We start from the raw sequence: 23,989 nt of genomic DNA, 5'->3' as shown, positions 1-23,989 counted from the left end.
ATTTTGGCTGAAAGACACTAAGATCAAAAAGATGATGGTATTTTATGTTGGGAAGTATTAGCCCCAATTCTTTCTAAAACAGTCAAGCTGGAGAACACAGAGGGCTTTGTGATGTGTGTTTTGCTTTGCTTCGTCTCTTGGTTCACTATTTGGATCCCCAAGGGGATCTTCATAGGAACCTTCCTTGTGATTGCTTTGCAGTAGCAAAATTGGCTTTTAGATGAGTTGGAAGCTTCACTGGCACCTGCTCTTTGATGTAGGGGAAAGGACCCATACGTGAAGGGCAGCAGTAGTGCTTCTTAAACCCCAAACTTTAAGTATCTTCAAACAGTAACTGTATGTTTTAAGGAGGTAGCTCTCTGAGAGGTAGCACGCCCTGTGGCTGTGTACACGAGCTCTGGAGAGCCATACTGCTGGCGTTCAAGTCCTCCCCGCATCCGCTCCCTAACTGCGTGACCTTGGGCACGCAGTGCTTTATCTCTCAGTGTCCTCTGTAAAACGGGGCACATGCTAGTTCCATCCTCATAGGGCAGGCGACTGCGATGATTACAGGTTGGTACATATAGAGCATGTTAAATCTCAGTAAGCATGTTATCATTAATAATAGTTTAGAAATAGAACCACTTCATTATTCCAGTTTGCAGAATTCCTCAAAGTCAAAATGAACTGTCAGCTCCAGGGCTTGTTCAACCAGTGGTCGCTAGCAATCAATGAAATTAAAATCTCATTAAAAGGAGCACAGGAAGACATGATTAATTGGGCGTTATTTGGAGGTTTCAGTTTTCCCTGGGTGACTTAGTTGCAGAATGCTCTTTGACTGTGAAAACATCAGGATCTCAGACAGCTGGGGTTACCTCTGCCGTGCCCTTCCCAGGACCTGAATAGAAGTTCAGTGATCATCTCCTGAATGACCTGTTCTATGAACTGATTGGACAGTCATGAACAAAATACACCAGTAAGAAAGAGAAATATTATTTACCTTTTGCCTCAGGATTAGCATGTCTTATTTTTCTCGTGCATGCTCTGCTGCCATAGAAATTTCTATGAAGAGGAGTGATGTTATCACAGAGTTTACAAAGGCTGCAGTCTGTACGACCTTACTCTTCTCACAGTTGGCTAATCTAAGTCTGTTAACCCTCTTCTTAATGTCCTAAAAGTATAAGATTATGATAAGCCCGGGGAAGGGAAAGGGAAGGGAGGGCTTGTGGTTAAACTACAGTGAGGCTGGGAACTGCATTGTCTTTGCTTGTGGCCTCGTGCCCTCCGTGCCCGCCTTCCCCACCCACCCACCCCCGGTCTTTTGAACCTGGAATCGACTTTCATTGCATCTCGCAGCATTCCATTCGATTTCTTCCAGTGGGTAGGAAAAGCCAGGTCTGCCCAGAGTGAATGAGATCTTGCTGCCTTAAACAGCCTCAGAATAAGCAGCACAGGCTTGTTCTCCGAGGCTGCACGCACAGTCCACAGTCTTGTTTGCCTTTTTCACTGCTGCCAAACATTCTTCTGATTTGTTATTCCTTAGTGCATTATTGATGAACCATCCCCAAGTCAGCATCTCTCCTCTGGCTCCTCTTCTATATTTTGATTGCTTGTGACCCCTCTTAGTCCTCGGTCTCATTACGGCACACCGCGTGAGCCCCTGCTCCGCAACCTCTGACAAACCCGAAGATAATCAGCAGCTTTATTTATATGGATAGTAAGCTACCTGCACTTCATGACCTCACAGTGTTCCTTTCTTCTCTGTTCCCTTGCCAAAAGTGTTTTGTTTGTCTCCCTCTGGTTTTTGTTGCCCAAATCAATGTGATATCTCTTCGGCTTATTTTTTACCTGCTATCTGTCATAAAAGTCTAAATCCATTTGTTGTGCTCAGGTATCTGAGGTTGAAAGACAGCAGGTTGATCTCTTTACTGGGGATGGGATGGAAATCTGAAATTCAGCTCGTTTTATTATGTTTCATGTACACGCAAGGAACTTGTGACAGCTGACCCCTTTATAAATATATAACATTTCTACAAGGTTGATAATCTTCTCCTTCAGAAGTTCCAATATCATTGCAAGGACCGAAGCAAAAATTTCCATCGTTGTTTTCCAGGTTGCTTTGGGTTGCTGTTTTTAAGCATAAGGATGATTTAGTCCCCCTTCAGTCCTTAGAGATCCAGCATGTCCTTCCTGCAGGCTATCTTATTTCCCCTGGCATTCTTTCAAATAATTTCTGATAACAGCAACAAAAAGTATCTTTTTGATAATTATCTCGACTGGGGTTGGCATTAAAAGCAGTGTTCCTGAAGCATACATTTAAGATTATCTCTGCTTTCTCCACCCCAAACAGGGTTGGAATGTCTCATAGATCAGTATATTGTGCAAGCAGGCAGTGCTGGCTGTGCACATATAACTGGTGAATTCCAGTCTAGAGAAATATTAGTGGTTTAAAGATTTAGAAAGGCTGTGACTATGGACTCTGTGATATAGGTGTCTGGCATACTCTGTATTTTCTTTCTTCCCCCAAATACTGCATTTTATTTAATGAATAAGATAGAAGTTCAGGCCCATTATAACAATTTTCAATATAAGGTTGTTTTGAAGCTGTTGGATTTTTACGATATTTACTTTTTAAAAGTACCTTCTTAGATGGGCTTCCCTGGTGGCGCAGTGGTTGAGAGTCCGCCTGCCGATGCAGGGGACACGGGTTCGTGCCCCGGTCTGGGAGGATCCCACGTGCCGCGGAGCGGCTGGGCCCGTGAGCCATGGCCGCTGAGCCTGCGCGTCCGGAGCCTGTGCTCCGCAACGGGAGAGGCCACAGCAGTGAGGCCCGCATACCACAAAAAAAAAAAAAAAAAAAAGTACCTTCTTAGAGATTATAGTAGGTGCTGAACAAATGTCTTGATACCCCAAAGCATGCAATTTCATATTTATTATTAATAATAGTAATGCACCTGCGGTGTCCTTGAGGCTATGTTTTGCTATTTAGACAGCCACTGTTCCCCCTAAATTAATGTCATTTATCCACCAAGAATTCAGTAAGGCTGCTGGTTTCATTAAGATGTGCTACCATGGGAGGGAAGCTCAAGGGGGAGGGGATATGGGGATATATGTATACATATAACTGATTCACTTTGTTATACAGCAGAAACTAACACACCATTGTAAAGCAATTATGCTCCAATAAAGATGTTTTTTAAAAAAAAGCACTACCATGTAATAAAGTTGTAACTGGTGTGCTATGAAAATGGGCAATGAAGAAAGATCAGAACGTCCTTCTGATTGTAGACAATCTCAGATGTAGGATAAACAACTTCTTCCCAGTCTTGAATGATGTACAGCAATCCTGCCTGAAGAAGAAAGGCCTAGATGCCCCTTCTCACATCAGGACACGCTGTAAGCTGCTTTTCCACTGACACCTTTATTCATACAGTATTGTGGTAAAACAAACAAATGTACAAACAAAAAATTCTTCCACCGAAGATTTCTTTTCCCACTCCTGTTTTTTTTTTTTATCTGTTTATAATAATAGCTCTTACTTCTCCATTACCCTGGTGGTGAGAGAACAATATCAGGAAAGAAAAATGAATTCCCTCATAGGGGGTTTCTTATCTGTTCAATTAGGGCAACTAACATAGCGAGATACAGTGATTTCTCAATTAATGAATCGTCTGGAGGAAAAAAGCTCCTCTACGTAAGATTAGTTGCATTAAAACCCACATCCGTTGCACACAGGCATCTTAGAATATATGAGGCATAGCTGCCTGCATGAGAGTACTAAAGTCGGGTATTTTAATGCCCACTTCAATTTCTCTTAACCCAGACAGTGTACTTTATTTATTAACCTCTTTCACAGTCTCTGTGAGAACATCAGTTTACATGAGCAGTAAATGTGAACACTGCTGTGCATGTGTAAAGCTTTTCATTTAAAAATGCATTAAAAAGTTGGCATATTTAATGATATTTTCAATTCTAATCATCGTGTATCACATGCCTGTTAAAACATTTTTCCTTTTACAAAGCCAAACCCAAATTTTGTATTTCTCCAGACTTTCATAAATAATGATAACATTCTTCACTGTGTATAGTTAACATCGTTATTACCTGGTGTCATGTTTAAAAAAACCTTGTTCCTACAAGATGAAGTCCACACTCCTTGGTGCACCAGGCATGGACAACTGGCCTCTGCCAGCTCCTCACCTGTGCCTCCCCTCGTCCCTCAGCCAGGCTCGACCCAGGGCGCTGGACCACTGCACTGCAGCACTCAGACTTGCTCCGCCGCCGCCCCTCACGTGCTCTTCCTCTGCCTGGAATGCTCCCGGTCACCTGGCAAACTCCTCCTCTTCTCACCTCTTCTAGAATCCTGCCCAGAACTCTCCAGGCCGTTTGCCTCTGTGCCGTCTTTGCTCTGTATTCCTCCCCCGCCAGCAGCACTCATGTAGCCAGCCCTTCCTTTATGAATCTGCCCATACACTAAGCAAGGCAAGGCCTGCATTACTCTAGTCGGTATCTCCCCCGCATCTAGCAGGAACACCAGCTTGGGGCACACACTTTTGTAAGAATGAGTTTACTAGCAGTGCTTATAGTATACATACTGGAACACACACCTGCTTTTAAAGAAGTCATGGATTTTAATAGGCAGTAACTTGAATGTTCTCGTCCACAGCCTCTGACACTCCGTGCCCTCCACCCCCAGCCTTTGCCCTACCACACAGAGGAGCTGAGTTCTCAATAGCCTGTCCCCTCGTGAGCTACTTTCTGATGGTGAAATACACATCTGAAGGATCTTTGAGTTAGTACTACTGCTCCCCCCTCCCCCCTTGAGACTCTGGAGGGTTGAAGACAGCAGAAATTAGAGTCCAGAAGGCTCTGAGCTTTCAAGCTGGGATGGGAGCAGGCGCAGGAAAGTAGGAGAACATAGTCCAAGTCGCATATTGTGGTTCAGGGAGAGGAGACCTAGGACATTATGCTATCTATCTAGCATAATTAGAAGGTGGGATAAGTGTGAGCTCTCATACCCAGCCTCCAGCATCTGGGAGACCTAAATTAGGAGGCAGGGACGAGGATGTCCCAAGTTCAGTGTACTGTAATCAGAAGGTACACTTGAATGCCTGAACTCCTTATAGGTTTGGTGAAATTTCGGGAACACAGAGGCTTCACCCCTTCCTTCCACAATGAAGGAGAATAATTCCATCTCCACTAGTTTCTAAGTACCTAACATTTCCTTACTGTGCAATCTATCCTATCCATAATGAGAAATCAAGGCTCAGATTTAATTGCAGATTCCTAGAAGAGTTAACATGTTATCTTTGAAAAAAATACACCCCTAGTTTATTTTCATTCATCCCATCGTTAGTTATGTGCACCTTCTTTGAGGCAGACCCTGTGCTGAGTATTGGGTGTACAACAGTGAGCTAAACAGACCTTGTCTCTCTCTCCACGCCTCCTTGGCCTTTGCCACTTGGGGAGAGGGAAGAGTTTGTTAAGCACCTAATAAGGTCGAAGAGGTGACTTCTGTGGGATGACATGGTCATGTACAGTGGAAGGGGGAAGGTCTGATACAACAAGCTTTTATAACTTCATCCTGATCAGCTCTGCTTATCTTCTTCATCTTTTTTTTTTTTTTTTTTTTTTTTTTTTGCGGTACGCGGGCCTCTCACTGCTGTGGCCTCTCCCGTTGAGGAGCACAGGCTCCGGACGCGCAGGCTCAGCGGCCATGGCTCACGGGTCCAGCCGCTCCGCGGCATGTGGGATCTTCCCAGACCGGGGCATGAACCCGTGTCCCCTGCATCGGCAGGCGGACTCCCAACCACTGCACCACCAGGGAAGCCCTCTTCTTCATCTTTGTAGGGGGAAAATATCAGCTTCTGAAAAAATAATCCTGGCAACCAAGCACTTTCCGATCTTTCCTTAGGTCATTTGTTTAGTGCCTGCTGGGCACTAGGCCCAGTGCCGGGTACTGACTGGAGATCTTCAGGTGATTGACGGTGTCTGCTTTCAGGGAGCCTCAGTCTAGCTCCCTTGTAATAAGTAGGGTGACCATGTCCTTTATTTTTTAGGCTATGGCCTAACCTAGAGTGAAGACCCAGTCAACCCGTGAATTGCTCTGATTTCTAATTATTAAAGAAGAAAATTATTCAACCTTGCTCTGTACCTTTCACTGGCTACTAAACCCTTACGATAAATGCTTTGGAATATACCAGAAGTAAAGAAAAAAAACCAAAAAACCTCAAAAAGTGAGGATAAAAGAGGTGTCCTTCTCTGGAGCAGTGCCAGGTGATGTAAACAGAAGGCCAGCTCTCTCCTCCTCTGCGCGGGCAGGCCACATGTGTGAGGAATGTTTGTCTTTGCAAGGCTGCCAACACGTTCCAGGCGCAGAGTCCTTCAGACCTCACCACTGTGTGTGCTCATGCTACATGGCTCTGCCTCAGTTGGCTGCACTGGCCCATCATTTAAGTAGCATTCCTCATATCTGTGTTTACTGTCTCCTTAATTTTAGGTTTTCCAAAGCTTTTCCCAGTTCAGAAGCTACTGGGTTAAATCTCAAGCTCTGTGCACCTTATTAATATAAGATTATTGGAAAACCTCTTTATAAAACAGATTAAGGTAAAGCGAGAGTGACAATAAGAAAAAGTCCTATGAAGTTGTGTTTTATTTCCCTTTGGCCTATTTCCTCTGACTGATAAGAATTTTTCTACAATGTGTATGATTTTACAAGGTTGTAAAGACAGCTTAAAGACTTACACAGACTTAGGTTGTACAGACTTATTTCTGTAAGTATTTTTCTTTTTAATCAAGGGATTATAGGCACTGAGGGAGACACAAATTGTTTTTAGTCTTACACATACAGTACATTGGAGAGCAGTCGCCCTGTTGTCTTAGTTTGTCCTTAGTTAATACTTGCTGTGTTATAAGTCTTCCCTCAACAGTGGCTGTGAGATTGTCATCAGAATCCCAGAGTATGTTTTGCCTTCATGCTTTATACACATGTAGTCTTGTTAATATTACCAGAATGTGCTCCTGGGTGTAAGACTCTTCTCTTGGAATCCAGACATCTAGATAATTCAGTAAGACCTTTTTGCTGTAGACCTGGAAAGGCTTTTCTTGATGCCTCTAGAAATCAAAGTTGGATGAATTTCCTGTGTCTTCTGCCTTCCATGGTATGATCATTTCCTTCTTTTCTTTAATTCAACTCAGACTTACGACCTACACATTAAAAAAATTCCCAGTGGGGTCTTCCCTGGTGGCACAGTGGTTGAGAGTCCACCTGCTGATGCAGGGGACGCAGTTTCACGCCCCGGTCCAGGAGGATCCCACATGCTGCGGAGCATCTGGGCCCATGAGCCATGGCCGCTGAGCCTGCGCATCCGGAGCCTGTGCTCCGCAACAGGAGAGGCCACAGCAGTGAGAGGCCCGCATACAGCAAAAAAAAAAAAAAAAAAAAAATCCCTAGTGGAAGAAGGTGGAGGTTTCTGCACTGTACGGGAAGCTCTAGATTTTCCAGGATGTGGGTTGGTGCAGCTTGCACTCTGTGTGATACCTGTATAAATGCTTTTTATTCATTTACTGGATGATCTAGAAGAAGATCTGATAGACACTCTGCATATCTTACCTCTCAGATGAAGAAATGCCTATGGTTCCTCAACAAAGGCTTTTGATTCTTTTTAGAAAAAGCCTTCGACGTAACCCAGAAAAGCCACACTTGTATTTGTGGAACCCCTAAATACTTTCATTGTCAGAAAGTGGCTGTAAAACAACTTCACCAAATATGTACAATTTAAAACTACAGTGAGATTTCACTACACATGAATTAGAATGGCTAAAATTAAAATGACTGATCATACTAAGTGTTGACGAGTGTGTAAGAAATTGGATCTCTCACACACTGCTGGTGGGAATTACAGAAGTGGCACAATCACCTTCCACAACATTTTGGCAATTTCTTTAAAAGTTAAACATATCTACCATACGATTTAGCCTTTCTACTCCTAGGTATCTGCCCAAGTGAAAGGAGAAAGTATGTCTCTACAAAGACTTGTATTTGAATGTTGATGACAGCTTTATTTTTAACAGCAAACCCTGGAAGCAATCCTCATGTTCATCAAGAGGTGGATACATAAACAAACTGTCATATACTCATACAATGGACTACTTCTTAGCAATAAAAAGGAAAGAATTTTTGATACCGCTGCAACATGGATGGATTTCAAAATAATTATGATATGTGAGAAAAGCCAGACAAAATGAGTACATACGCTATGACTCCACTGGAATGAAATTTTAGAAAATGCAAATGCAAACAGCGCGTTTACCGTGACAGAAAACAGAATAGTGGTTTCCTGGAGAGAATAAAAAGAGGGGAAGGTGGGGAGAATTATAAAGGGTCTGAGGAAGTTTTGGAGTGTGATGAATGTGTTCATTATCCTGCTTGTGGTGATAGTTTTACTGGCATATGTCAAAACTTACCACGTTGTACTCTTTAAATATGTGCAGTTTATTGTGTGTCAGTTATACTTCAGCAAGGCTCTTATAAAGAGAAACAAAAGGCCCCACCTCCAAGCTGCCTGCATTAGTGTAAGAAAAGATGGTAGTAAGCATTTGGAACAGTGATTATTAAGGTTATAAAGGACATGACCCCATAAGAATCTGGTAGAAGGTAAACACCCTTTATCCAGTAATGTGGTCACAAAATTTTGCCTACAATTTAGAGGGTTCCACGACTAAAAACCCCAGGTTAAGACACCTATCGAATTCTTCCTGTTTTTGGAAGAACTAAAGCACTTCTCAACAACTGTGTCTCCTAAGCAATAATCCTCTTTTCTTTTCCGAAGCAAATAAATGAATTCTTACCTTCATCTCAGATGAATGTTGGGTATTCTTGGCAAGCACGACTGTAAAGTTTAGCCATTCTTCACGGTTAACTATAAACATACTGGTACATTACCTCCACCAGCTGAATGAGGCTGCAGTTTCATTGATTATACCATTTCATTACTTTCAAAATGAACAATAATAACATAATGCTTATTGGACACTTTCATTACCATGCTGTTGTCCAGTTCATAAAACTCTACCTTAGGCACAGTAAAGGAAATTCAGGATAAAAATATCAATCTTATTATTATATTTTTTAGAGGACACATTCAATACCAGCCACTTGAGCTATTGCATACTGTTTCAGACTTTCCCATTATGCCAAGATAATAGTAATAAACTGGAATTTGCCCAAACCTTAATTAAGGAGGATGGCAAGGGTGTTTCTGTTTCTTTTATATCCTGTAATCCCTTCCTGCTATATGTAAGTAACACTAATACTCAACTCTGTTTAAAATTTTGACCTCAAAGGTTGCTTGCTTATAGTACCTGTAACATTCCTAAAATCTCTTCCACCTACTGCTTTTTCTCATCATCCAGGATCCTAATTCTGAGGTAATGCAAAGAAAAATGTCATATGACACACTGATTTCCCCCCTTTCCTTGAATATTTTATTTATCATTTGTATTGTCTTAAAATTTCGTTAATGAATACACCTTCTAAGGTGATTGTACCATGTCTATCTGTGGGTGGAGTCTTAAGGTTTCCCAGGGAAAAGACTCAGAGGCATAGGCTTGCCTGCAGGTGGTTTTTCGAGGAGTGCTTTCATGATAGACATCTGTGAGGGAGTAAAGGAGGTAGAATTTTGCAGACGGAGGAATTAAAACTAGGATTCAACCACAGCCAACGCCTCCGCTAATCCCATGAGGAGCTTTGGATCTGAGCTGACTCTTGCGACTGTCCTGCCTTGAGGCACCAGGGCCTTTCTGCTGTCGTGGGCAGTCAATGATGCGGGCCGCCTCTGGGGAGAGGGCAAAGACTCAGGGTGAGGTAGTACTCTTTGGCAAAGCGAATTTCCAAAGAGGGGTGAAGCTGAGAGTCATCAGCCACCAATAACCCCCGCAGATGGGAGGACAGTTGCCTCATTCCTAACGAGAAGATCTGGACAGCACAAAATAGTATTCGCTCTGTTCTGCCCTGGCGCTGCGTGGACCCACCTGGGAATCGTTCCTCCAGGAGTGCTTGGTCTCATTTCCTGGGGGAGAGCTGTAACAGGGAAGGTCAGTGGTGTGACTTTCAGTCCCCACTGTGGCAGCTGGTCTTGAGGTCACAGTGATACTCACCATGTCCATCCTTTACTACCCACTGTAGATTTTCTTTGTCCGGGGACCCCCTATGCTAGTCTGGCTGGTTTACCTGGAGAGTGACCTAGACTCTCCTCTCTGGAAAAAAAATGAATGAAAAACGGCCAATCTTGGTGGTTCCTTGTAGATGAAATGGGGTGGAGGTAGCAGAGATGAAAAGAAGTAAACTGTTGCACATCTGTATTAATGGCAAAACTGTCGGAAATTGTGGATGGATTAGAAGTAACAGATGAGAGAAATAGGTCAAGATAAATCCTGAGTTCCAGTTCAAGATGTTGATACAGGAAAATCCTGAACTCACCTCCTCCCCACAGACACACTGAATCTGCAGCTACCTGTGGAACAATTTCCTCTGAAAGAAACCCCCAAATTAGCTGAGCGACTGCTTCATATCAGGCAAATGAGAAAAATCCACATTGAAACAGGTAGAAGGGGTGGAGACACAATTTTGCCATGACCCACATTGGGAGGGGACTCAGCTCCAAGCTTCTCGCTGAGGAGCAGAGGGTTTGAACCCCACACCTGGCACCCCAACTTTTAAGACCTGCTCCTGGGAGGCGAGCCCCCAGACCATCTAGCTTTGAAAGGCTGGTGTCCGCAAGACACACAAGACTATAGTGGACTGAGAAACAGTTGTCAGAGGGCTTATAGGGACTCACTGTGGCTACAGCCAGGGCCCAGCATGTGGTGATGGATGTTAACTAGACCTATTGTGGTGATCATTTCATAATATATACATACATCGAAATAATACCGGGGGCTTCCCTGGTGGCGCAGTGGTTGAGAATCCGCCTGCCGATGCAGGGGACACGGGTTCGTGCCCTGGTCCAGGAAGATCCCACATGCCGCGGAGCGGCTGGGCCCGTGAGCCATGGCCGCTGAGCCTGTGCGTCCGGAGCCTGTGCTCCGCAACGGGAGAGGCCACAACAGTGAGAGGTCCGTGTACCACAAAAACCAAAAAAAAAAAAAGAAATAATACCTTGTACACCTGAAGCTAATATAGTATTATATGTCAATTATATCTCAATTTTTTAAAAGATGGCTAATCTTTTTTTTTTTTTGCGGTACGCGGGCCTCTCCCTGTTGTGGCCGCTCCCATTGAGGAGCACAGGCTCCAGACGCGCAGGCTCAGCGGCCATGGCTCACGGGCCCAGCCGCTCCGCGGCATGTGGGATCTTCCCGGACTGGGGCACGAACCCATGTCCCCTGCATCGGCAGGTGGGCTCTCAACCACTGCGCCACCAGGGAAGCCCAGCTAATCTTTATTATAGTTGATTTACAATCTTGTGTTAATTTTTGCTGTACAACAAAGTGATTCAGTTAAATATATATATATATACACATTCATTTTATATTATTTTCCATCATGGTTTATCACAGGATATTGAGCATAGTTCCCTGTGCTATATAGTACGACCTTGTTGTTTATCCATTCTATATATAATAGTTTGCATCTGTTTACCCAAACTCCCAGTCTATCCCTCTCCCACTCCACCCGCCATCCCTTAGCAACCACAAGTCTGTTTTCTATATCTGTGAGTCTGTTTCTGTTTTGTACATAGGTTCATTTGCGCCATATTTTAGATTCCACATATAAGTGATATCATATGGTATTTGTCTTTCTCATTCTGACTTACTTAGTATGACAGTCTCTAAGTCCATCCATGTTGCTGCAAATGGCATTATTTCATTTTTTTTTTAGATTTTTATTGGCATATAGTTGATTTACAATGTTGTGTTAGTTTCAGGTGTACAGCAAAGTGAATCAGTTATACATATATCCACTCTTTTTCTTTTTAGAGTCTTTTCCAATATAGGCCATTATAGAATATTGAGTGGAGTTCCCTGTGCTATGCAGCAGGTTCTTATTAGTTATCTATTTTATATATAGTAGTGTGTATATGTCAGTCCCTATCTCCCAGTTTATCCCTCCCTCCCCTTATCCCCTGGTAACTATAAGTTTGTTTTCTACATCCGTGAGTCTACTTCTGTTTTGTAAATAAGTTCATTTGTACCCTTTTTTTTTTTAGATTCCACATATAAGTGATATCATATATTTGTCTTTCTGTGTCTGACTTAACTTCACTCAGTATGGCAATCTCTAGGTCAATCCATGTTGCTGCAAATGGCATTATTTTGTTCTTTTTTATGGCTGAGTAGTATTCCGTTGTATATATGTACCACATCTTCTTTATCCATTCATCTGTCAATGAACATTTAGGTTGTTTCCATGTCTTGGCTCTTGTGAATAGTGCTGCTATGAACATAGGTGTGCATGTATCTTTTTGAATTACAGTTTTGTCCAGATATGTGCCCAGGACTGGGATTGCTGAATCATTTGGTAGTTCTATTTTTAGTTTTTCAAGGACCCTCCATACTGTTTTCCATAGTGGCTGCACCAGCTTACATTCCCACCAACAGTGTGGGAAGGTTCCCTTTTCTCCACACCCTCTCCAGCATTTGTTATTTGTAGACTTTTTGATGATGGCCATTCTGACTGCTGTGAGGTGGTACCTCACTGTAGTTTTGATTTGCATTTCTCTAATGATTAGTGATTGAGCATCTTTTCATGTGCCTGTTGATAGCCAGTCTTCAAAGTCATGGTTGCCTAGGATACTCAGTATTCATTTGAGATGAGCCAAGAGTTAATTGATTTGCTTTGGGAAAATAAATTAGATTATTTTAGGAGACACATTTGTAAGAACTTTTTCTAAGATATGAGTAATTCTTCTATAAAAGGATATTAACCTGGGGTTTTTAGAATCTTAGAACCCTCTATATTGACACTATGTGTCAGGCACTAGCAACATAGCAGTGAACAGACAGACAAAATTCCTGGACTCATTGGAGCTTATGGGCCTCGTGCGGGGGTAAGTGAAAAGCCATATCCAAAACTTCATAAGTATATAGCATGTCTGGTGATGATCAGTGCTATGAAAAAAATTCTGGGTAAAGAAGTAGAGAGTGCAGCTGTGGAGGGGTGTTGATAGGGTAGCCAGAGACATGAGCGCAGCAACTTGGAAGGGAGAGGCATGGAGAAGCAGCGTTTCTGGAAGAGGGAATGGCAGGTACAGAGGGTCTCGGGTGGAAGCCTGCTTTGAACACTCAAGGAGCAGCACGGAGGCTATTGTGGCTAGAGTAGGGGCAGCCAGAAAGAATGGTGAGGGATGAGGTCAGACATGGACCAGGAGACTTGCTCATTGTAGAGACTGTGGTTTTCAGTCTGAGCTGCACAGCTGGCAGGGGGCTTTGAAAAGAGAAGTCACATGGTCTTATTATATGTTAGAAGGCTCATCTGACTCCTGGGTGGAGACCAGACTTGAGGGACTGGGATGGCAGCAGGGAGACGATAGGTCATTGTACGAATCTCAACAGGATGATGGTGGCTGTACTTGTGTCGTAGCAGTGGAGGTGGTGAGAAATCGTCAGTTTCTGTGTGTGTGGATATATGTCACACACACACACACACACACACACACACACATATATGTCAAAGGTAAACCTTTTTTGCAGAGGTGGATAAGATTTTGTCTGGGTTATCAAAGAGTTTAGTGGGGAAATCAGATCTATAACAGATAATTTCAGCACACAGTGGTAGAGGTGTAGAGGAGAATGGGGGTTACAGAACCCTTCCCAGGAAGATTCAGGGTAGGAAATGACAGAAAATAAACCAGGGAGGTAGGTGAGGCTGGACCATAGAGGGTCTGTTGGACCACATTAAAAACTTGAGCTTTATCCCAGAGTTGATGGGAACAGTTAAACAGTATTACCTAAGGAGGCAACACGTTCCAATTTATGACTTAAATTCTCCAGGTAACTCAGGTGTGAGAAAAAGGCTCTTGAGAAGTTTAGACTGAAAGCAAGGAAACCAGTTAAGATTCACAGTTGTCCAGGGTAGAGGCAATAAGCTAATGTTTATTATGTACTTGCTATATATCAAACACTATTCTAAGAACTTTGTTATTAACTTAATCCTCAAAACAACGCTATCAGGTAGGCGCCATTAATATCCACATTTTAAAGATGCATAACTTCAAGCACGAAGAGGCTAAGGAAACTCGCCCAAGTTCATGGGGCCACACAGCTCTAAGCAGGAGGATTTGAACACAGGCAGTCTGGCTGGAGAATTCAGGCTCTTGCACACTGTGCTATGCTGCATCTCCTGAAGATAAGCGCCAGAGATTAGGGGGAAATAAAAGGGCAAATCTCTTTTATTTTGTCCCAAACTGAATTGTTAATTAGCCATAATTTTGCATTAGTGTTATAGCAGTATCCATAAGAAACTCACTCTCCTAGCCTCTCCTTTTCTCCTTACTAAGAGCTTGGATTCTCTTTTGGCACCCATGTCTCTGCAATTTCATGCTGCCTTTCTGCACCAATGCAACCTACAGGGTGTGTCTTTGAGTAAAACACATTGTGACATTATCGTCGTCAGGTAACCCAAGTCTACGCTTTTGTCTTACCTCAGAATTTCTTACTAGGGGAATACATCAGCCTTGGGGTTCATTTGGTGTGCTGTTCCCCAAAGCATTTGTTTGAGAAGAGCTCGAATTAAATTAAGTCACCTCCATGAGAACATCAGTACTCTATGAGATTGTTGTGAAATATGCTGGTACGCAGGGAGAAAAGTGTATCTTTTGAATAATCACTCAGAATACAAACACAAACTGTAAATAGTCATTATCTGTTCATTTGGTGTGCTTTTCCCCAAAGCTTTTGTTTGAGAAGAGCTCGAATTAAATTAAGTCACCTCCATGAGCACATCAGTACTCTATGAGATTGTTGTGAAATATGCTGGTACGTAGGGAGAAAAATGTATCTTTTGAATAATCACTCAGAGTACAAACACAAACTGTAAATAGTCATTATCTGTTCATTTGGTGTGCTTTTCCCCAAAGCTTTTGTTTGAGAAGAGCTCGAATTAAATTAAGTCACCTCCATGAGCACATCAGTACTCTATGAGATTGTTGTAAAATATGCTGGTACGTAGGGAGAAAAATGTATCTTTTGAATAATCACTCAGAATACAAACACAAACTGTAAATAGTCATTGTCTAAATGTTACTTTTCCTAACTGTCAAAATGTGCAGAATTCGAGTAGTACAGGGAGATTGTACAGAAAACACTGTCTGGAGCATGCCTGACTTAGCTCGCCAGAGAAATGTCACCTCTGCTGCCTGGCCTCTGGTAGATTACCCCTGGGAGGAGACTCTTTATTTCCTTCTCTGTTTAGATTCGGGAGGGTATTGAGCATCAGCATCTTCTTCCATGTGGTTGTTAATGATATTATTACAGCTTCATAAAGGGCAGTACTTACTGTACATTAGGCCAAATGTTATCCCAAAGAGCAAATAGAGACTTCCAGCCCTGACAGAGATTCAAGCCTGAAGTGTGATGCAGGGACACAAGAATAGCAAGGAATAGATGGCTCACACAAAGGTATCATGTAGTCCCAGTGGTAGGGCGAGAGGGCCACAATCCCTGGGGCCTTAGTGAGTACCTTGTGTGTCCTGTGTGGTCAAGAGACAGAGAAAGCTCCGAGACCAAAGACAGTGGGCTGTGGAGGACGGAAGGGACAAGTTCAAGGAATAACACAGCGTCTGCATCAGAAACTAGGGGAATGAGTTTTATTTGGGAAAGCCAGGAGGGATCAGAAATGAGTTGATGGCCACTGAGTAAGCAGGGTTCAGAAGCCCCATAGTTTATTTTTGGAAACTAGGGTATCTTAAAACATGAAGTTATCAGCATATACTTGAGGAGCTCTAAAGTAACAGCCAGCCCTACCCAGCCCTTCCTTCTCAGCTCACGTCCCAGGTAAGGAGAGTTTTTATTTTAGAAACCCAGGTGCAGTCAGGAGAAGGGAGGAAGCAGTGGCACCCATCTTTTTTAATGAGCATTGCTACTAGAAGAGAAATTAGTATCACCCTGAATTTTATGTGATGTCAGTTAAATGAAGGTATTTTGTAGCACTTTATAACAAATTAGAATCAACGAAATTGAAAATAAGTCTAGCACCTGGAATGAGTAATCAGGTAAGTGGCCAGTTTTGCTATTTTTGCTTTGAGCTGAAGACAGAATTTGAATTTCTAATGTCCCTGGAGGTGTAGGGTTCACAGTTGGGGACGTGGTTTCTGGATGATTGTTTAAGATGCCAGCAGGTCATTGTTGCCCTCCAGGCTACAACTTGCTTGTAGCCATTTTCCTTGGAAATTGGCCCTACCACAGATGCGTGTCCACCAGAGAGAGGGTTGTGAATTAGTGTAGATGCAGCTCTGCTTTGGGTGGAACATGAGAGAGCAGACTGGAAATAGATGACCCAGAACAAGGCAGTAAATCATCCACATTTACGGGGGAACTCTAATGAAAGGACTGAAATTCATGTGGAGACTTTACGGCCACTCGTGAAATCAGCCCAAATCCAAGGAACTATTAGAACACTTTTATGCTTTAAGAAAAGGGTGACTCTGCTCAGTTGCTCCAATTTGCATATAGTCAGAATGCCCTGACACCATCAGTACTGGCTTTAGTGGGCAGGATTTTACAGCAGAGCTTTTCACTCCATGAGCCAATGTTTCTTGTGTAGATTACTAGATGATTTTAGTATCTGAGGTAAGTTCAGGAAACTGTGGAGGAGGCCAAAAGAAGATTGAGGTTGGTGGCCCAGGATCTGTACATGAAGTGTATAAGTGTGCTGCATGGGCAAAAATGAGGGAGAGAAGAAGATGAGTCAGGGAGACGGGTGTTAACAAAAATGGAACTTTGTCTGTTACTCAGATTGGAAGTATTAAGAGGGCAACAGATGAAGATAAAATGGTGCTTGTAATTGCGGTTTATGAAGAGAAACAGGCCAGGGCTTCCCTGGTGGCACAGTGGCTAAGAGTCTGCCTTCCAATGCAGGGGACACGGGTTTGAGCCCTGGTCTGGGAAGATCCCACATTGTTGCAGAGCAACTAAGCCCATGTGCCACAGCTACTGAGCCCATGTGCCACAACTACCAAAGCCTGCCTGCCTAGAGCCCATGCTCTGCAACAAGAGAAGACACCACAATGAGAAGCCCGCGCACTGCAGTGAAGAGTAGCCCCCGCTCGCTGCAACTAGAGAAAAGCCCATGCAGCAACAGACCCAACGCAGCCAAAAATAAAATAAATAAAATAAATTTAAAAAATTTTTAAAAAGAGAAACAGGCCATATTGAATATATTTTCCCTCCACAGCAGATGGATTAAATGAAACTAATCTGCTGAGAAATTCTTGTGTCTAGGTTGTTTTCAGTCAACCTTAGAGAAAAATAAAATTTGCACAGATTTCTTTCTACTTACAAACTTTCTACTTGAAACATTTCTCCCAAAATATTTATGTTTACTATTTTCTCTTAAATTTTTTTTTCCTTAAAATATTCAGATAACTTTTCAGATGCCTAATTACTGAAGCAGCAGGGGGTTTTCCTTATGAAAAATAAAAATGATGAAGAGGACCTCTCTCCTAATTGCTTCAATAGTAACTTCTCTTTCTTTGGCCAATAGTACTTACCTGATGTTCAGGTTTGGACGTGGAAAGAGGAAGGTGTTAAATTTCCATCAGCATCACCTGTTGAGGATTCTGTTCATAAACAGTACCCTAAGCAAGAAAGGCTGACTTCTCTATGAGAGCATCAAATACATCATGGCACCACAGAGAGCAGGATGGGTCTCTGGTGAATCTGGCCAATACTAAAAACATATCTGCACTGTTGAGCTCCAAAAGGACACCCTCTAGTGCTTGACCCTGTTCAGCCACTTCCGGTGTTGCTCAAGGTGGTACTTCACTGCTTTGACAGATCACCGTGCTCTGAAAGCACTAAGACACATGCCTGAGTCGTAGAGGTTATACACTGTATCTTGTTGCTTTGATAAAAATGGGTGCAGAGGGCTTCCCTGGTGGCGCAGTGGTTGGGAGTCAGCCTGCCGGTACAGGGGACACGGTTTCGTGCCCCGGTCCGGGAGGATCCCACATGCCGCGGAGCAGGTGGGCCTGTGAGCCATGGCCGCTGAGCCTGCGCGTCCGGAGCCTGTGCTCCGTGACGGGAGAGGCCACAGCAGTGAGAGGCCTGCGTACCGCCAAAAAAAAAACAAAAAAAAAAAATGGGTGCAGAGAATTGAGTGAATTTATAGAGACAGGAGTTCAAAATGCTGACCTATTATTTCCAGAGAAATGGGTCATTGCGATACCCCTCCTCTTTGTTTTGTACTGCCCTCTCCTGACTAATAGATCTCTTATTAATGAGTGTTGAGAAAAACCAGGTGGTGGAAACACTGGGGGCTACGATCATTTACTTTCCACTAGAAAGTAATTTCTCATTTTATTGTAGAAAACGTGGGGTCAGTGTATAGTGATTAATGAAGATGTAGGTTGTGGTAGAAAACGTCTTTATGAGAGTAGTTTGGTCATTTATATGGACTTTATAATGTCTGTGAAAGAAATGATTTTGCAGGTTATTGCATCATTAGTCAGATTTTCTGAATCATTGATGTGAAAATGCAGTTATTGGAAATAATTTGGATGCTTTTTCTCCATGTTTGTATTTTACAGTGGCTGCTAATTTACAGAAGATTGTAGATGATCCCAAAGCTTTAAAAACATTGACATTTAAGTTGGTAAGTGGAAAGTTTTGGAACGAAGGTAAATATTTTGCCATGCTGTGCCAACAAGGAACAATAATATCATTTAGTAACCTGTTCCGTAATTCTGCTGTTGCTTCTGGGGGTGGGGATCCATTTTTGCATTCATCATTTGCCTGGTCAACATTTGGGAAGATTTTCTGGGGTTTTTTGTTTTGTTTTGTTTTTTAATTGGAATATAGTTGATCTACAGTGTTGTGGTAGTTTCAGGTATACAGCAAAGTGAATCAGTTATACATATACATATATCTACTTTGTTTTTAGATTCTTTCCCCGTATAGGTCATTACAGATTATTGAATAGAGTTCCCTGTGCTATATAGAGTAGGTCCTTATCAGTTATCTATTTTATATATAGTAGTGTGTATATGTCAATCCCAATCTCGCAATTTATCCCTCCCCTCCCCTTCCCCGCTGGCAACCATAAGTTTGTTTTCTGCATCTGTGACTCTGTTTTGTAAATAAGTTCATTTGTACCCTTTTTTAATTTTTGGATTCCACATATAAGCGGTATCATATATTTGTCTTTCTCTGTCTGACTTACATCACTCAGTATGACAATCTCTAGGTCCATCCATGTTGCTGCAAATGGCATTATTTTGTTCTTTTTTATGGCTTGGGAACAGTTTCTGATCATGACTGGAAAGTTCCTCTTCCATGAGCATAGCTTGTTCTTTTACCATCACATCTTTAATAAGAGTAGCCATTTGAGAAGTCTTGAGGTCTGTGTACCCTTTTGCTTCCAGTTTGTATGGCAACTTGACCATAAAGACAAAATTAAACTGAGTTTGAAGCAGCACTCTTAATAAAGCTTTCCTGAAGCAAAAGCCAAGTGGTTCTAACGTTTAAAAATTGAGGCCGATTGTTGTAGAAATGGTTTAAGTAATTGGAAGCGATTGTAGAACAACCCTCTGAAGGCTAGTGAGCAAAGACATAACATTTTAACCCACATTTCAAATCACAGTAACAGATTCTTGTAGAGAGGAGATATTCCAGCAGTTTTTCTGCACTAGCAGATTTTAAATTTAAGAACTAGGGTAGCCACGGAGATAGAGATACTGAGCATTCTGGGGTCCTTGTGAAACTAAGAGATTGTGATCATGGCCAGAAGTGGAGAGAAGTACAAGTAGTCAAAAGTGACGATTTTCCTGAAAGTTTTTGCAAGCAGGATGTTAAATGACTCATTTTTAAATTATAAATTATTCTTATCAACGGCCAGTCTTGAATGCTGCAAGCAATTTAATATCTAGATGACCAACACTTTGTTTTGCACAATATACGTTGATGGCCTGTCTTTTTTATTTCTTGTGAAAATTTAATGGAAAATGTGCATGGCCAAAAAATGCTAAATGATTCGTTACAGTAAATGTTAACCTGGTGCTAATTAACTTTCTGGGTCTTGCTCCTCATCTAAATTCAGATGGCCAGGCTGAGTGATAAAAGAAAAACACAAAAGATTTTCACAGAAAGAATTTAGCGGAAGAAATTCATTTTGTTTTGATAACAAAAGAACAATTTAGTCAGACAAAGAGTGAGAAATTAACAAATTGAAAAATTCATCTTCTAGCTTGGGACTCCTCTGTCACCTCTATTATGTTTCTAATTCACCTGCATCTTCATAAACATGTTTCCCTTATATGAGGATATATGGATGAGAAAGATGGCACCCTGTGTCTGCATTTCAAGCCAGTAGTAATGTTTCTTTATTTTTTTTATACTGCGAAAAAAGAAGTTACAACATACCACCTCCTGAACATTTTCCAGATTTTGAACATGTAAACCTAGAGATAAGAGATTAAAACTTTTACGCTGGCTTATTCCCATTGTCTCTAAACTCGCCTACCTATAAAATAGGAGTAGCAACCCCAGGCCTTTCATAGTACTGAAGGTTTCATAAAAACACCCACTATACTGTCCCTAGATAAACTATACTGTCCCTGTGAAACTAAGTTCCCTGGATTCCCTCTCTTGAGTCTGTCCTCCTCCCCATCCCCATTCTCAGCCCCCTATTGGGATCCTCTTATCTTCTGACACTGAGCTTCCTGCCTACAACTTGCCAGCCTCCAGCTATGTTTACTGCTTCCTGCCTACAACTTGCCAGCCTCCAGCTATGTTTACTGCTTCCTGCCTACAACTTGCCAGCCTCCAGCCCTGTTTACCACACTGGGGCTGTAGCCCATGTAATTCTTCCTTAATTCCAAAATGCCCCCAATACTCGGCTGGCTCTCTCTCCACTGTCCTCTTCTGAAACTCAAACCCTGATCATGGCTAAAGGAAGTCCTCCCCGATCAGACTTCCTTTTAGGTCCTGCTCCACCTTTCTTTATCCCCCCATTCACTTCTTCCCCTAGTCCTCTCTCCTCCTATTTTCATCAGCTGACCCTTTGTATATACTTTTCCCTGAAATACCCTTCTCTCCCAACTTCTCCAGGAGTGCTTTCTGTGTCACTAACACCTAGACACGTTCCAGTTTTCTGCCTTAATTTCACTTCTCCAACAGGCTTTTTCTGGCATCCGATCTTGGCCTTGGTGCTCCTCCTGTATTCTCTCGCCGAAAGGTTGTATTATATTGAAATTGTGTAGAATCTTATTTGTGTCTCTAATAAGTCTAGAGACTCCAAGCAGGCAGGGACTTCTGTTGGATTCCCTGCATGTGGTAGGGACTTGATCATAATTAATAAAATATATCGGAACACAAACCTCATTTAGGAAAATTTCTCTCAAAATGCCTTGGCCTTGCCTGCAGAAATAGCAAGAATCACTACCATTTCATGTGCATCCACTGTTTGCAGGGCATTGCATGAGGTGTTTTACATACTTCAGCTCAGTTAATTTAGTCCTCACGATCCTCCAAGATGGTGATGTCATTGGGTCCATTTTATGTCTTGGGAATCAGAGGCCCTGTTGAGGTTAACTTGCCCAGGATCAAGCAGTGCAGAAGCTGGGAATTCAACCCTGATCTAGCATCACGGCCCAGTGCTCAACAACTATTCAGTCTTACAGGCGGGACCTTGCAGCCTTATGGTTTTACAGGTCTCTGTTTGTGGATTCACCTTTTGGGTGACTGGACACACTTAACACTGGTTGAGACCAGATCTCCTTTGTACCTTAAGCAGAGTGAGTAATGTTGGCCTGTGTGGCGCAAGAGACCTGCAGGAAAATCCGTGCACGTTTTTCTTTCCCCTTATAGCTTGAGAATGTATTGTAATGTGTGGCATTCTCAGTAAATGGAAATTGATGGCTTTTCCTCCAAAGATAGTTAAAGATGTTAAATAAAGCCAAACTCGGGAGCGACCTTCTGTTTCTGTCAGTTACCTCTCCATCCTTCCCTAGTTAAAGCCTGAGAGGGTTTCTTTGTGGTTGTCAGTTGACAGCCAGTTTGAGACCCATTTGACAGAGCTCATTTGAAGTGCTCCTTGGCTTAATCTTCTGTAGGACAGTAACACCCTGGTAAAACCACAGAGATACAATTTGGGGGTGTTTTTGTTTTTTTTTGTTTTTTTTGTTTTTTTTGTTTTTTGTATGTGTGGGGGTTTTTTGCGGTACGCGGGCCTCTCACTGTTGTGGCCTCTCCCGTTGCGGAGCACAGGCTCCGGACGCGCAGGCTCAGCGGCCATGGCTCACGGGCCCAGCCGCTCCGCGGCATGTGGGATCTCCCCGGACCGGGACACGAACCCGTGTCCCCTGCGTCGGCAGGCGGTCTCTCAACCACTGCGCCACCAGGGAAGCCCTCGTTATTTTATTGAAGACTAAAAGATCAAAGTGTTTCAGAAGCATTTTTCCTCCTAAGCTGCTACTGCTCATGGCCGTTTCATCTCTCAGCTGTTTATCATTTTAATCTCAGCGCTCTCTTTGCTTTCTAAAGGAGAATGTAAGGGGCCTGAAAATTATCTAAAGAGGAGTAGTTAGTATTGTGGTTCTTCACCTGGCTACACAATGGTTTCACTCAAGGAATGGTGGAGACATTTTAAAAAATTACGAATGCTTGGGTCCTGTTCCACGTAGCCTAATTTAATTGTTCTTCGTGCAGCCTGGGCTGTGGGAACTTGGAAGGTGCCCCTGGTGATTCCAGTGTTTAGCCAAGGCTGGGAAGCATTCCATTTGTAGATGACTCCTTCTCCAATCTCTTTCCTCTCCCAGCTCCCACCACAATTTAGGCTTGAAAAGGCTCGCAAAGGCCTCAGGCTTGAAAAGGTGTCTCTTATCTTGTATATCTGCTATATAAGAAGAACAGTGGCCTGAGGGGCAAGGATATTGGTTATTCAAAGAAGTACATGTACTTTTTTTTCTCCACCCAATGAGACCTTTAGCTTCCTTTGACAGATAAGATAATAAGTGAAGTATGATTTCCATTGTTGACATGGCTGGGAGATCTGTAAACCTTCTTACCACTTTCAACAAAGTGGTTCAGGCATAGGGGGCATTTCAGCTCAAGTAGTATGTGCTTTGAGTTTGACATGTTGTAAGTAAGCCTCAAGGCAAGTCTTCATAAATGTTTTTTGAGTCATTTTTTAATTTGCTACCTTGCAGTTTTGTAAAGTAGGTAAGTCTTGCTGCTTTCAGTGTGGAATTTTTGAAATCATGTTAGTGAAAATATAAAATATTTAATTTGTCCTTGAAGAAAGAACACAAATTGTAAGTACAGTTGACCCTTGAACAGCATGGGTTTGAACTGCACAAATCCAGTTTGACACCAACTTTTTTCAGTAAACACCTGCAACAGTATAACAACCTGTGATTAGTTGAATTCGCAGGTACAGAGGAACCATGTTTAAGGAGGGCCAAATATAAGTTACATTTGGATTTTCGACTGCTTGGAGGGTTGGAACCCCCAACCCCTGCATTGTTCAAGGGTCAACTGTGCTTGTAATTAACATCCAGTTGGTACACATTTACGTGAGCCGTATAGATTTTAGTTTCTGAAGTTTAATCACATATATTGCAGATAACTATACTATATATACATTCTTTTTTAATATTCTTTTCCATTATGGTTTATCATAGGATATTGAATATAGTTCCCTGTGCTATTAGAGTGGGACCTTGTTGTTTATCCACTCTATATATAAAAGCTTACATCTGCTAACGCTAACCTCCCACTCCATCTCTCCCCCAACCCCTTCCCCATTGGCAACCACCAGACTCTTCTCTGTGTCCGTGATTCTGTCTGTTTTGTA

The 23,989-nt window shown here is 42.5% G+C and overlaps 1 protein-coding gene across 5 annotated transcripts in view; it reads left to right on the top strand.

Moving 5' to 3' along the window:
- The window catches only part of STK39 (serine/threonine kinase 39), a 491,161-nt gene that overhangs the window by 458,946 nt on the left and 8,226 nt on the right, over nt 1–23,989 (top strand). For all 5 annotated transcript variants that reach the window (XM_067026251.1, XM_067026250.1, XM_067026249.1 and 2 more), the window contains one exon: nt 18,726–18,790. In XM_067026251.1, coding sequence (XP_066882352.1) covers nt 18,726–18,790 — 65 coding nt within the window. The remainder of the gene's footprint in view (nt 1–18,725; nt 18,791–23,989) is intronic.

The sequence above is a fragment of the Kogia breviceps genome, chromosome 2, assembly GCF_026419965.1.
Source record: "Kogia breviceps isolate mKogBre1 chromosome 2, mKogBre1 haplotype 1, whole genome shotgun sequence".
NCBI lineage: Eukaryota > Metazoa > Chordata > Mammalia > Artiodactyla > Physeteridae > Kogia > Kogia breviceps.
This window is presented reverse-complemented; position numbering and strand designations above follow the sequence as displayed.